We start from the raw sequence: 15,273 nt of genomic DNA on the forward strand, positions 1-15,273 counted from the left end.
ATCTACTGTGACAAAGTTTTTTTGATATTATACTTTATTTTTTCTCATTACCTTACATCAAATTTATTTTTTGGTTAACCAGATGTGGTCTGCCAATAGGTCAAAAGCTGATTTATGTTCCTTCACATTTTAATTTACTACTAGTACTGTTGTACAATAAATGGGGAAATATAAGGAATTAAGGAAATACTGCATAGACACCCCTAGGTCCTTGTTACTCATCAGTATCAGAAATCAATCCGTTATCAGAATCAAAAAAAATTGTATTGCCAAGTAAGTACTAACAAGGAATGTGCCTTGGTGGTTGGTGCATACATAAACAAATATTAATATGAAATTGAATGTTATGTATATGTATGTCTGGTATCAGGCCGTGATAGGTAAAGCCACACATGTATTGATTCTGCAGGGCAAAGAAGATGCAGCATTATATTAGTATTTCATGCAAAATGGTGTAAAAAATATGTTATTTTTGGTCAAAAGTAGTATGTTTTTCGTTCTTTTATTAACAGTAATATTGTGATAATAACACAGTGATTATGATGATGTTAAATAACGATGTTTTATCTTCACAAAAATTGACAGTTTTTTTTTTTCCTACTTTTTCACTTGTACTTTCAGTTTCTTTTGTTTTTATGTGTCCTGCTCATTCATTCTCATTGGTCCCCCTCTACCCATCTGCATTGTGATTGGTCCAGCCTAACTGCTGGTGGGATGCTGAGCGTCAGGACTGTATTCCCTGTCGCTGCAGCCCTCACGGCTCTATGTCTCAGCGCTGTGATATCGAGGGCCGCTGCATCTGTCGCCCCGGCTTTGTGGGCCGACACTGTGACCTGCGTCGCCAAGGTTACGAGAGGCGGGAGACCCGGAGACCAGTGGAACGCGTTCCCATAGAAGCTGTTCAGCAGAGATGGGGGGGGGTCCCCCGCACGGGGGGTTGTCCCAGGGGGGCGTACAGGCCTAAGACAGGGGTAACACACAATGCATGGTGTGTTTTAAGTAGCATGGGTGTGTTTACTTGGTGTGCAAACATTTTTGGTATTTGTTTTGCTGAAAACAGGTTTAAAACACATTTTACATTTGTATCAAGCATTGAACTCTTTGTGTTTGTGGATGTGATGGTTTATGACCCGTTTTTTTTTAAACATTGCATGGAAAGGGAGGTGTGTGTCACATGTGTTCTATATAGAGTTTTACTAGCACAGTTGTTTTCAGTGATTTTCTGTGAAAGACATTTCTGTTTGAAGATGTTGCTGAGTGTTAGCATTATTGCAAGGGAAACGCACAGAATGAGCAATCTTTAACGCATTTTAATATTAACATGCCAATGTTCAATAGAAAATCTTATCTTAAACTCTTTTAAGTAACTTAAGATTTGTTTTTTGCTTAATTGGTGTTGTAAATGTCATTAGTTTTAGGCAAATCATGATGATTAGGATTTTTCTCCGAGGTAGCCACATTCTGCATTCTGGAAGCTGTTTTTGTTTACATTTTTAGCTGAACTGTAACTAATCATTTTTTGAATTAGGTACAGTTTGTGAATGTCTGGGTCCAGTCTGATGAACTAACATACATGGTATTGTTTAGTTTTTTTCCTGAGCAGCCACGAGGAGGCATTTTTTAGATGTCAGACAGCTTTCAGCGCCCTAATTCAGTTTTTAGTCAGCTTCTAAACGGAAGACAAATAATAAAAATTCAGTCGAGGCATTTTTCATCATCCTTTTTTATCCCAGAATAATACCGTAAGAAGATTGAAAAATCTTGAAAAGATTGAATCTCTTCACACATAAAGTCTTTATTCCCTAAATCGTTCCCTCATCATTCCATCTTCAGAAACAAGTGTTGCATCTCATCTCATTATAACCTACTTGTCTCTAAGTTGCTTGAGAGTGTTTGCAACTTGTTTAACCCTAAATCCACTACATATTCTTAACTCCATTTACAACCTCTTTGTCTTTGTTTCTTCAGCCTCAGACTCACGGCATTAGCACAGGTGGAGTGTGTGCCCCGTGTCACTGTAACTCGTTTGGTTCCAAGTCGTTTGACTGTGATGAAACCGGTCAGTGTCGGTGTCAGCCGGGCGTCACCGGACCAAAATGTGATCGATGCTCACGAGGATTCTTCAACTTCCAGGAGGGAGGCTGCACACGTAAGCACAGAAAGTGGGGCAACTTTAAAAGCAGTTGCCAAACCCTGTTATCAGCTCACCGAACTAAAGTATAGCTCAATCCACTCCAAACCCTGACAAAGTTAACGCATTTAGATTTGTCCTCTTTTTATACTGTAATTTGCAATGGAAGTAATATCAGCAATCGCAAGATGCTGTCTTTATTAAACTGCTGCTTTGCTCTTCTTTCTTTGTAATTTAAAGTTTACATAAACTGTCTGCAGAGAAATTCCATTTAAGAAATCTATTGTGTAATTTCAAAAGGGCATGTGCATTAATTCAAACAACGGTGTCAGTGTTATAATTACAGCATTGCAAAGCAAAATCTTCTTCCTCACAAGCAGGGCAAAGCTAAAACATCTTGTCATAAAACATAACAAAATGTGACAAAAGATGTTATGAATGTGAGTGGCCGGCTTAAGTTAAGAGTGCTGCTTTGTACTAAAAAATAAAGTACTTTGGCAGTGTATGCATTTATTCTTTTTCCAGTGTCACATGGACAAAATACAGTTTGTTACTAATAAAACCTACCGCAATTACCTTGTGGTTTGAAATATCAGTGCGTCCTGCAGTAGCCACAACATCTTATAAAAGTCAGACTTGCAGAAATGATCATGTATTTTTTGACATTACGATGTGTTTTATAAATAGTGTAGCAATTTCCCCCAGGGTTATGAAACATGCATCTTGGCTAAGGTATCTAGCTACATCAAACAAAGAATACATGCATATATATTTAGATGATGGAATGAACAAATTAAAGACAGAAAGAAGGAAGTAGGGAAGCAATAAAAAACAGACAAGAGAATTGTCTTTGAAGAATAATAATGATGACCAATAAATTATGTAGCTAATAGATTTCTTAATTCTCTTGGCTGGTGAACAAGCAAAACAGCTGATAATAATATGTGAAGAATATTTAAGGAAGACACCATTTGAATCAAATGTAGTCAATTTTACAGGGAATGTAGTAAATGTGTGTTTCAAGAAACCCATCAAATGTTTGGTAGACACGCACACAGTTATGCAAATTAGGCAGCTAATCTTCAATTTACAGCAGGACATTTTGGCTTTAGATTTCTGTTTATTGACCGTTATTGACTTTCTTTCTTTCATTTCCATCCTGTTATCATAATCAGTACTTTACATAGAACTATGAACATTCCAGCGTATATAATTTCCACAGTTATACTGCAAACCGTTCTTCCAGGAGCGGTGATTCAAAGTTATATCAGCAGGGATTTAACATCAAACCCATGTCTATACTCACACCTCAATTTAAAGTTTTGCCCAAATTGTTCAGCATGTCACTGATTTAAACTTGCAGCATGCTGGTGTTGAATGTGTTGGTAGTGAAGATGGAATTATTTTTGCGAATATAGCATACGTGTGAACAGTTTTTTTTTTTGTAAAACATTAAGATGCTGAACTTTAAAATGAAACTAAAAGCAGTTACATTTTAAAAATGTTTTTTTTAATTTTTTTATTTAAATGTCAGCAAGATCTGCTAGTGGTTAAGGGAAGTGATTTTCATGTGTCACAGCTATCTAGTACATGCCTCTTGGTGCCCAACTTAGACTAATGCTAGCTTTTAATAGATACTGTAGGTACTGTAGTCTACAAGTCAGATGTAATTGACATTTCAGAGTAGTAGTTATTATTACTACTGCTAACTGACAAAAAAATAACACAATATTAATTTGATGTATCAGTTATCGATCAGTGATGCATACACATTGCTTCTCTCATCTACACGGACGCAGCAGTTCCCATTTTTGCAAACCATACATAATTACAAGGAAAAATATTACTGAAAATGCGCTTCAGGTGTTTGGATATATCAGGAGGCACTTTACAGTACAGTCCTCAAAAAGTTGCAGCATTCTTTGTGGCTTGTTGTGTTTTACACAACATTTCCATGAATCATGGATGTGTTGATGACATAAATGAGGAAATATTAGAGGACTTAAGGAGAAGTGATGTTGAACTACGGTGGGATTGGACACTTCGGCGGAATATGGTCCTGGAGTGGCAATGCGCGATGCGCTCCTGGTGGACCGGGTGGACGGAGTTGTGGGGGGAGGAGGAAGGGGCACAACAGGAGCAGGTGGTGCGTTTGGAGGCCCACGCTCCATGGCTGCAGCTATTCTCTCCAGACTTGAGGAGATGCGCCCGAGAGGCCGCAGCAACATCGCCACCCGGCCAAGACGGGCATTTATTACTTCGCCGCATCCCGCACAGCTCCCGCTTACGTGCGCCAGGCAAATCCGCCGTTATAATAGCAATCCGCTATGGAACAAGCGCGCCTGCTCTTAAAGGGAATGTGAGATGACGCTCTGATTTTTTTATTGCACGTTACGCCCAAACCACACCTAGCTACTTCAGACCAACCCATTTTAGATCCGCCCACAAAGCTGTAAAAATAGGGCCCTACATCTGAAAGCAGTAAGATAGGATTAGCTGTTTGTTGCCAGAGCTTAAGATTTTCATTACCATTGCCTGATGGTGTGTAACTTCATCTGAAAATACAAGTGCCTAATATTATAAGGGAATATGTTCAAATTATTAAATAATTTGCCTTAAAAACTTCCGCGCATCCACGCACCCCAAGTACGACTATGAATAGCTTTTCCCACATATCTCCCTATGCAATTTATTATTGATGCCAACCACTATTGACAGCCAAGAAGAACAGTAATAATTTAGCCAGAAAGAGAAGATAGTACTGGGAATTATTTGCTTTGATTCATCTTAAGATCACTACCACAGTCAAGTTACAGAAATAATATGCTGCCTTGTGTTTAATGTTCCAGGGAATTTACTGCAGGCCAGTCAGAATACAAATATGATTCAGGCTGTGGGCATGTGGTTTCCATAATTGAAATTTACAGAAAATGGCCACAGCTAGCTGATGACACATAACTTTCATTAACAATTTACATGAATTAATCAGGTGCCATTCTATTAAACGTCAGGAAAGTTCATCAATAAATCGATTGAAATATTAACAAAATAATGCAACTCTTCTGTGAAGATGACTTCACATTTCATCAGCATTAACATTTCAATTCAACTAGCGCACACAGCGAGAAAGAGAGTCCTCTGGCATGGGCAATTTTCTGGGGAATAGGGGGGGATTGAGTAAATTAATTGGTAGAGAAATCACTTGAAATGAATGACACTGGGGGCTTATGGGTGTTACTATAAACAACTCAGTCTTAATGCAGTAACTCAATAAATTACCTTTTCAAATTCCTATGACTGAAACTGTATTATTAAATGATGGCTAGTCCACATAATTCGGTATGCGCATAACATTCACTTCAGTATCATAACATTCTCTACCACTTTTACTTTAGTCGAAGGTGTCAAATAATACTTAAGATTAGAGGATGATGAGTGGATCACAGAGTGGTTTATGTCTACGTTTAGTCAGGATGCAGTTTTAAAACCATTTAATTCATGTTATATTTGGGCAATTTGGTTGAAAGAAACCCATATTTCTGATATAAAAAATTTGGGTTAAATTTGACCCGTGGACAAAGACAATGGACAATGTTTCTCTATTTCACAAATTCACAGTAGAATAGAAAGTAGAAACACACTGTTACTAAAATGTTTACCCCTTATGTTTAAGTTTCCAAAAGAATGTACCAAGCTCACTGTCCTGTTCTCCATCCCAGACATGTTGTTTTTCTTTCAATTTGGAGTCTCTTAGCCAACATGTCATGTTTATCAAGAAAAACTGTGTTATTGTTGGGAACTAGAAGAAATACAGCACTGTACTGTGTGATACTGTAAGTTGCTGAAAAAGAAAATACAAGCAGTTTGAAAAAACACAGATTTTTCTTTAGAGTTTATTCAAAAACCATTTAAACCATACTTTTTCTCCTATCCTACAGCCTGTCAGTGCAGTCATGTGGGGAATAACTGCGATGCTAACACAGGACAGTGTATCTGTCCTCCAAACACCATCGGTGAGAGGTGCGACCTCTGTGCTCCCAACCACTGGGGCCATGATATCATAACTGGATGCAAGGTAGGCTGAAAACTGGATTTTCCAAAAGCAGATGCATACTTTTGTGTAACCTACAGTACTTGTAACACATGAAGAGGGTTTAGCAAATACACTGGAGGGATGGCACAAAAATGAAGCAAGGACTATATAAGTATATATATATATATATATATATATATATATACAGTGAGGAAAATAAGTATTTGAACACCCTGCTATTTTGCAAGTTCTCCCACTTGGAAATTATGGAGGGGTCTGAAATTGTCATCGTAGGTGCATGTCCACTCTGAGAGACATAATCTAAAAAAAAAAAATCCAGAAATCACAATATATGATTTTTTAACTATTTATTTGTATGATACAGCTGCAAATAAGTATTTGAACACCTGTCTATCAGCTAGAATTCTGACCCTCAAAGGCCTGTTAGTCTGCCTTTAAAATGTCCACCTCCACTCCATTTATTATCCTAAATTAGATGCACCTGTTTGAGGTTCTTAGCTGCATAAAGACACCTGTCCACCCCATACAATCAGTAAGAATCCAACTACTAACATGGCCAAGACCAAAGAGCTGTCCAAAGACACTAGAGACAAAATTGTACACCTCCACAAGGCTGGAAAGGGCTACGGGGAAATTGCCAAGCAGCTTGGTGAAGAAAGGTCCACTGTTGGAGCAATCATTAGAAAATGGAAGAAGCTAAACATGACTGTCAATCTCCCTCGGACTGGGGCTCCATGCAAGATCTCACCTCGTGGGGTCTCAATGATCCTAAGAAAGGTGAGAAATCAGCCCAGAACTACACGGGAGGAGCTGGTCAATGACCTGAAAAGAGCTGGGACCACCGTTTCCAAGGTTACTGTTGGTAATACACTAAGATGTTTCTCAGCGACAGCCCAGAAACCTGACTGATCTAGAGAAGATCTGTGTGGAGGAGAGGGCCAAAATCCCTCCTGCAGTGGTTGCAAACCTGGTGAAAAAATGTTTGACCTCTGTACTTGCAAACAAAGGCTACTGTACCAAATATTAACATTGATTTTCTCAGGTGTTCAAATACTTATTTGCAGCTGTATCATACAAATAAATAGTTAAAAAATCATACATTGTGATTTCTGGATTTTTTTTTTTTAGATTTTGTCTCTCACAGTGGACATGCACCTACGATGACAATTTCAGACCCCTCCATGATTTCTAAGTGGGAGAACTTGCAAAATAGCAGGGTGTTCAAATACTTATTTTCCTCACTATATATATATATATATATATAATAGCAAATAATATTTGCGTTAATATGTAATAAACATAGACACATCATTTTCTTACCATCCTAACCCCAATAAGTGCATAGTAAAGGTTAATATAATTAAAGGAAAGTCTTTATCTAATTTGCCCATTTCTTTTTCACTACCGTTTTTGCTGTTACTTCTCAGTCTTCTCTCCTTTTTAGTTCTATTTCTTCTTCTCTTCCTTTCTAATTTTCCATCCTCCACTCCTTTCTGTGTGCTCCTCCCATACTCAGTTCTCTTATTATCATGGTGCGTGTTTACACAGCCTTCTCTCTGTATTCCCTCGTCTTTATCACCTCTCTTTCTGTGTCTCTATCATTCCCATTTCCTCTGCTTCTCGGTTTCGTTACACGACTTTGTTCAAAGTGTTTGAAATGTAATTGTTCTGCACTGAAACTATCTCTCCAAAAGGCTGCGAGGTTTCAACAGTCAACTACTAGAAGTAGCAGTAGACCATCAGCAATTAGAGGCTCGAACATAAAAGTACAGTAAGTCTCAGTTTAACGGCAGATTGATCCAGAATGGTACACCAGGACAACAAAGAGGGAAGCAACAGATCTTAGTGGTACCAAACAAACATATAAAAGGTAGCGAAGACAAGAGAACAAAGTCAAATACAGCAAAAGCAGAAAGGTACAACATAACAACAGTGAAGTACAACAAGCCAGAACTGAGCAAAAATAGATATTTCCTCAGTGTGAAACCTTTGACTTGTTTAAGATTACAAAGAGATATCAATGTATGAGAAATCACTGAAAATCAATACTCATTAAATGTGTAGGAATTTCTCCCATCTAGCGTTGATCATACATCGCAGTCAACTCTCTCGCACCACACAGTGCAAAATACGTATTACAGCTACGGTAGCCTTCAGGCTTCAAAAAGCCGGTCTCTTGCTCTTTTCAATATCCTTTTTCTTTTTCTGGGCGAAGAAGAACTCCTTTTCCTGTAATTTGGATTTTCAATACGTGTGGTCCTCCATGTTTCCTTCTTCAAACTTGCCTGGGGTCATCTAACTTCAATTTTATTGCTGCAAAATGGGATTGTCAAGCAGACAAAGTGACAACACATATACAATAATAGATCGACACTTGGCGTCTGTGTATGGATACAGTATTGCCACGGAAAATATCGCGATACTATGCTGAATCGATTCTTTTTTTTTCACCCACCCCTACTGTACATGTACCTCCCCATGTTCAATATTTGGACTCAGCTATCTTTATTCAAACCTCAGGTATGATCTTTGAACAGGCAAACAGATATTTTACCTCCATAAGTCCTCAAATAAAACTCAACACTGATTTAGCACTATTGTGTTGGGCGCCTTGGAAACACTCTACTGTAGGTTGACTGCACCAAGACAAATGTTTGCGTTGTATTTGATGTTCTGTCTGATGAAGTTCATTTTTAAACATTAAGATTAATAACAGCATCAGAAATAATCTCTGTCTTTGTCTGTGTTTGTGTTTGTGTATGTAGGCGTGTGGCTGCAGTGTGATCGGCTCAGTGAGCCAGCAGTGTAACGTCAACACAGGCTGCTGCATCTGTCGCGACTCCTTCAGAGGAGAGAAATGCAATGAATGTCAAATTGGATACAGAGACTTTCCTCAGGTGACTGATCTGAATGACATTATCACTGCAAATATTACTATTATTATTATTATTATCATAAAGCATGTTTTTTTTTTATTGAGATAAGAGAGGGGGCCCTGGAGAGAATCTCTGATGGGATTTGATCATTGGGGACAAAGAGAGAGATTTTCATAGATGTGATAAAGCTATTATAATGGATTTTATGAGCCTAAAAAGCCTCAATAAATGGACGTGTTCACTGCCTGATTGATAGAAGCCTAATGGTGTCATCATAGCAGTGGTTTTATTTAACTCTCTTATAATGACACTTGAGTCACCTTCTGACCTTCTGATGTTTCCTTAAATTTGGCCGCCAAATTTTTTGTTTGAAGGCAGCAGTCTTTAATCATACTTCAGAAAGGGAATTAATACAATCGCAATCAAATTTCATATTTGTTATTTGTGTCTTTGTGTCGCTGTATTCAAGGTAGAGAAAATGTGAATAATTCACCATGAATAACATAGCAACAGAATAAAAAAAAAGGTAGTGATCCTATTAAAAAGTCAGTGGTCAGAGAAATTGCATTGTCATTTTCTTTACACCTTTTGGAACTCAGTAGCTTCAGTCAAATGGGAAAAATAACGTTTGCTTTTCGTCTGAACTTCAGCGATGTTCGAACTGACATGGGAGTAAGAAGATAATGGCAACATTTTCATTTTGGAGTGAAGTTTAATGGTTTGGTGAAGCATAAAGCTGGGACACACTCTAGTAGCTCCTCTCTCAGCCTGTTATATTGTTGATAACCGAAGCTTGGCGTTGTCTACATCCACGTTTCCCCACAGTGCACCCAGTGCAAGTGTAACGTCGCAGGATCGGACAGCCAGACCTGCGACCTGGAGAGAGAAGTGTGCGCCTGCGCCGATCGAACGGGAAAGTGTAGCTGCAAGGTACAGCATGCACTCACAAGAATATACACGTTTACTTGGTCTTCCCTTATGATGTGAAAGAGGAATTTTATTTTTCTATCAATGCACTTACAGTAGTAGTTTGAGCTTTATTTACAAAGAAAATTGAGCATGCATAAATGTGCATTACTGATAAAACTGATAAAAACACTTGAGTATCACACAGAAGAAACAACACAACTTGATGATGAGCTTGGATGCTTAATAAAGCAAGTATACTAATGATTAAAAAACATATAAATTATGTTTCAAATGAATCTTTGTGTCAAACTGAGAGTCTGAGCTAAACGAAAAATAATACAGAAATCCTAAAGTAAACAGGTTTCGTTTTAGTCAATTGTCAGTTCAATTTAATTGAATTCAAATGGGCTTTATTGGCATGAAAGTTTCAATAACAATGTTGTTGTAGTCTTTCTGTGCCAACACACCATGTTAATCTCCTAAAAGCTTGTTGCCTGGAAAGACTTTGCCGGAATTTTCTTTAAACAAGTGCCATTTAGTAGCCTGGTTGACACCAGACCCTTCTTAGTTGTAACTGAGAGTGGGTCTGGGGGAACGTTCATTCACAGCCCATTTCCAAAGGGGCGTCACCAACGGACGCCGCTCAAATGCCTCTGGGCACAACTGGATAGTCCTTCAACCAATCAGACCAACGATCCGGGTGATGTAGCAGCTACAGCGGCATCAACGGGTTGCTGTGCTTCGGTGGCCGTCATGTTGAATGTAAACAAAGAGCTGCTTGCCGTCGCTGCGCTATCGTCATAGTGTAGAGCCAGCTTCAACGGCTGTGATTGGTGCCTCAATTTACAAAAATTGGAAATGGGCTTGAATGGGCTCTTGGCCAGACTGACTTGCAGAGCAAATCTCAAATTTGCCGGAAGTTCGTCAGGGTTTTCCCAGGCTAGCCATTTCGAGTAGGTTGAGTAGATTAATGACAGGTCTCTCTTTTGACATGCTACACTCAATTACACGCAATTGAATAAACTGTCATTAGTCTTTGTTTCCAACTAGAAAAACAAGGCAGCTGTGCTGAGAAACATTTTTAAAGTTCTGCAAAACCATCCACCAAAATCAGGCCATGCAGTTGTAGAATCATATGGTACTTAGCAGCTGGTTTAAGTAGTCACATCATCATCTGAACACTCCACATTATTTGCTGATTGGTCCAATGGATACTGTACATTACATACTAATTGTCAATGGATGTTTTGCAGATATACTGTCCAAATCCAAGTTTAACCATCTAGTGACCACTGACATTCTGCTAAGAAACTTTTACCTTTCAGAAAGTCATCCTAATAAAGTGAATGAATGTGTGATAAAAAAAAGAAGAAAAAAACTGCTATGTATGGGTTTGAATTCTGTCAGAAGATATATACACTTACAATCTTTTCATCTATATTTCTAGAAATAGGTAAATTAAGTGTGTATGTGTGATGTCATCTATCGTTTCTTGACAGTCATCACACACACACACACACACACACACACACACACACACACACACACACAACAAATCCCTATTCAATTTGTAGGCTAAACCTAATGGAAAATGACTAAAAAAAATTTACTGGATTTTTATAGTACACATACAGGACACACACTCATTTATGTACACACATATAAAGTATAAATTTCACACCTCTAAACCTTACAGTGACAAGTTGATCATATATCTCTCTCATCATTTACTGTCACAGCACACACACACACACAGACACACACACACACACACACAAACACCAGGGCCAGTAATGAGACTTCAGATCACTGGGTGTCATCTTCACCATGAACAGGCAGGTTGACTGCCTGTCAGTCAAACAGTCATTTGATCTGTCCCCTGTCTCTCAGTTAATCAGTTATTTCTGCTGTCTGTGATGTGTTATGCTGTCTGTCTGAACCCCTCTCTGTCTGAAACCATATCTACTGTAAGTGTGTGATGTACCTGTATTTCCTTATGGCTCAAGTCACTCGTTAACATATAGGGTTGACGAGACAGAATAAGAACGAAAATTTTGGTGCCTCATTTCGGTGCCTGACTTTTCTTTTTTTTTTCAGAAGCATCGCTGCACAGGACGCTACGTTACCGTTAGCTAGTAGCTGGATTAAACACGATCGTTTAAGTGCTGACAGTTTATGTTAAGCAGTGTAAAGTGTGACTGTATTTCCCTGTAAAGGATTCCAACACTAGGACGTAACAGACTGACTCCAGCTGTCGTTGTCAGAAAAACAACACAGACTTGAAACTCGCCAGCCTTGTGGTGCATTTAAAGTTATTGTAAAATACCCTTTTCCCATCTGGTGCTTGTTTTTGTCATTTACCAGCAATTTACTGGTGAAATAAATAATTGTAAGTTGTTATTACATTATAAATCAATCATTTAATTATGACCATATGGCCTTAGCAATAAACAAGCCGTTCTTTGATGTCGCCCAACTGTCATTTAGTGGTCCTTTTTTATATTATACATTATAAATATATTATATATATTTCGGTTCAGGCACCAGTTCAGGCACCGGTTCAGGCACCGGTTCAGGCACCGGTTCAGGCACCGTTTAGGCACCGGCACCATTTCATTTTAGCATCGGTATCGGAAAAAACCCAAACACTACCCAACCCTATTTACATATCTCTTAAAATTGAAGAAGCCACATTTTAGATGTCAGCAGTCAAAATGTGGCTCCAATATACACAATAGAATGTAATAACCTGGGATAAATGTTGATTGACAGACATTTTATAATAATTTTCTCATAAAATTCAATACAATTCTAGCATCTCAAATGTGAAAATGTTCTCTGTTTTATATGATTAAATTGAATACATTTGGCTTTTGAAGTGTTGTTGTGAGACTTTATAAACTAAGAAAGATCAGTTCATTGACATTTTTTTTTTAAATTAAATTGATGATCATTAGCGTGTAGTACTAAAGTTGGCGTTTTAGGTTCCTTCACTATACCTTCACATTCCTCTGTTGTTCTTGGTCCTTACTCACTAAGGAGACAGAACTCAACATTAATTGGACGATGTTTGACAGCCGTGTGAGCCTTTCCTTAGCGGAGAGAGAAGGCTTAATATGCAGACCTGTCCTAATCCCATTTTAGACGAGTCAGCCCACAGCTTACTTACTCCAAACAATTCAGTGCAGTGTGATACTACTTGTTTCTACCCCAATGCAAACAAAGAAAATGCATTTTTTTTGTGTGGCATAGTTTAATAGCCAAAATATGTGACGCAGTCCTAGTTAAAGTACTAACCAAGTTCAATCTGCTTTCTGACCTCAAGTAAATAAAGAATGACATACTTTGAAAAGTTGCATTATGTTTCTCATAACTCGTCCATGTCACTGCATTGTATTGTTTTCAGATTGATTTTAGTCTCCATAACATGCAACCAAATTTATTGAAATAATGTTAAAATGAAAAAGAAGAATGAAGAATCACAAAAGCTTACCTCAACTACGGTATGTCTTTACCTGTGTTTATTTTAGGCAAATGTGAAAGGGGACAACTGTGATCGCTGTAAGCCAGACACGTTTGGGTTGTCGTTACGAAACCCACTTGGCTGCAGCAACTGTTACTGTTACGGACTGACACGCTCCTGCACAGAGGCACAAGGGCTCATCAGGATGTGGGTAAGTAGACATACAGTCTCTTAATTGTTTTACTTCCGTCCTGTCACTGTTTGTTCAGCAGAAGTAGGTTTAAGTATTTGGCAGAACATGATCAAATGACCCGAAGTAACACCTTACTGCTTGGCCACATAGGCAAATTGAACAGGATGGATCTGTCCAACCATTCATCAGTTCATTCATATTTTGAATATTTGTGCATTTCGCAGTTGATTTTTAGAATAACAGATAACTGTTCTAATTTTGGACTAAGTTTGAAAGTGCTGCAAAACAACTATTGGGGAAAGTTTATATAGACTCCACCACTAATTATTTTTGCATTAACATATGTTAATTAACTAAAGTGATAGCTGTAAAATATCGTCATCGTGTCCAAAACCCTGGTGATAACATATATAACAATTTTAAAGAGTATTTCCTGGTCTGGATCTTTCTCGCCTCTAAAGTTTTCATCCGTGGATCTAACCAGTAGTTGCTTGTAAGCTGTACTTGTTGTACCCGCTGTCTGTGCCAGCTTCCTCGCTGAGACAACTCATTTGACAGCTGGCTGCCTACAACTGACTCTGCTTTATGCCAATGTTGTAAGCTCCGTGTTCTTCATTAATCATTATCTATGACTAATTAAAGGTAAGTTTAATATTTGAAGTTAATAGATCTCATTTTACCTGATTTCTGCCCAGTAGAAAATCAGTGATGCTCATTGTTATTTTGCAGCCTAACTGGTGATTGTCGATAGGTGCCAGGTTATAAATATAAAGAAGGTGGTCTGATGTTTACAGAGATAAGTTAGGTGTGCTGTATTTGGGAATATTGCCACTCTTTTATTGTGATTGTCTATTGCATAATCACAATTCAATGCTGAGTTTGTTTCAGTGAGGGTCCCGGGCCTTGTTGTTGAGGCTAGCTGCAGGTGGGAAGAAACTGTTTTTGTAGCATGAGGTTTTGGTCTTGATGGACGGCAGCCTCCTGCCAGAGCGGAGTGAGTCAAAAAGTTTGTGTTCAGTGTGGGAAGGGTTGGCCACAGTCTTTCCTGCCAGCTTCAGCATCCTGGAGGCGTACAGGCCCTGGAGAGAAGGCAGATTGCATTGACATGAATGTCTGTACCAAATGCCACACCAAACCATCCAATAGTTGTTGAGAAATTTCAGTCAAATGGCAAATGCCAATCTCAGGGTGGCGCTTGAGGAAAAGTCAAGAGATCAACAAATAGGACACATCATTTGGGAGCCATGAATGTCTGTACAAAAGCTTGTGCCAATCCTAGCCATCAAGATATTCACTGGATACGTGAAAACTTGCTGGGAGTGCTTGAAGAAAAAAGTCCGTAGACTACATCTTCCATCCTAGCCTGGTTTATGTACCCACTGGCTTCCATACATCAAAATACAAACATGAGGGTGAGCATTACGGATACCGTCTGTGAGTCAAAAACAGAGGTACGTAAGTGCAGCAGACACCATCAGACAGTCACCTAGCAAGTTAGCAATCGATTGTTGAGTGGCAGCCTAGCCTGTTTTTAATAAAGGCCCTTCATCTCAGAAACGGTTGCCATCGGCGATAATCTGCCGTTTCCGTGGTAACCGTAAGTTTTCTGATGGAGTGTGGCGAGCGGCTTCATTTGAACGACAAACA

The 15,273-nt window shown here is 38.6% G+C and overlaps 1 protein-coding gene across 4 annotated transcripts in view; it reads left to right on the top strand.

The window, feature by feature from the left end:
• The window catches only part of lama2 (laminin, alpha 2), a 192,402-nt gene that overhangs the window by 111,549 nt on the left and 65,580 nt on the right, over nt 1-15,273 (top strand). For 3 of the 4 annotated variants that reach the window (XM_028604575.1, XM_028604576.1, XM_028604577.1), the window contains exons 23-27: nt 1,969-2,149; nt 6,070-6,206; nt 8,951-9,082; nt 9,887-9,991; nt 13,501-13,644. In XM_028604575.1, coding sequence (XP_028460376.1) covers nt 1,969-2,149; nt 6,070-6,206; nt 8,951-9,082; nt 9,887-9,991; nt 13,501-13,644 — 699 coding nt within the window. Of the gene's footprint in view, nt 1-698; nt 972-1,968; nt 2,150-6,069; nt 6,207-8,950; nt 9,083-9,886; nt 9,992-13,500; nt 13,645-15,273 lie in introns of all 4 variants that reach the window. The other variant, XM_028604578.1, reaches the window with a different exon arrangement.

This window comes from Perca flavescens, chromosome 18 (assembly GCF_004354835.1).
Source record: "Perca flavescens isolate YP-PL-M2 chromosome 18, PFLA_1.0, whole genome shotgun sequence".
NCBI classification, from domain to species: Eukaryota; Metazoa; Chordata; class Actinopteri; order Perciformes; family Percidae; genus Perca; species Perca flavescens.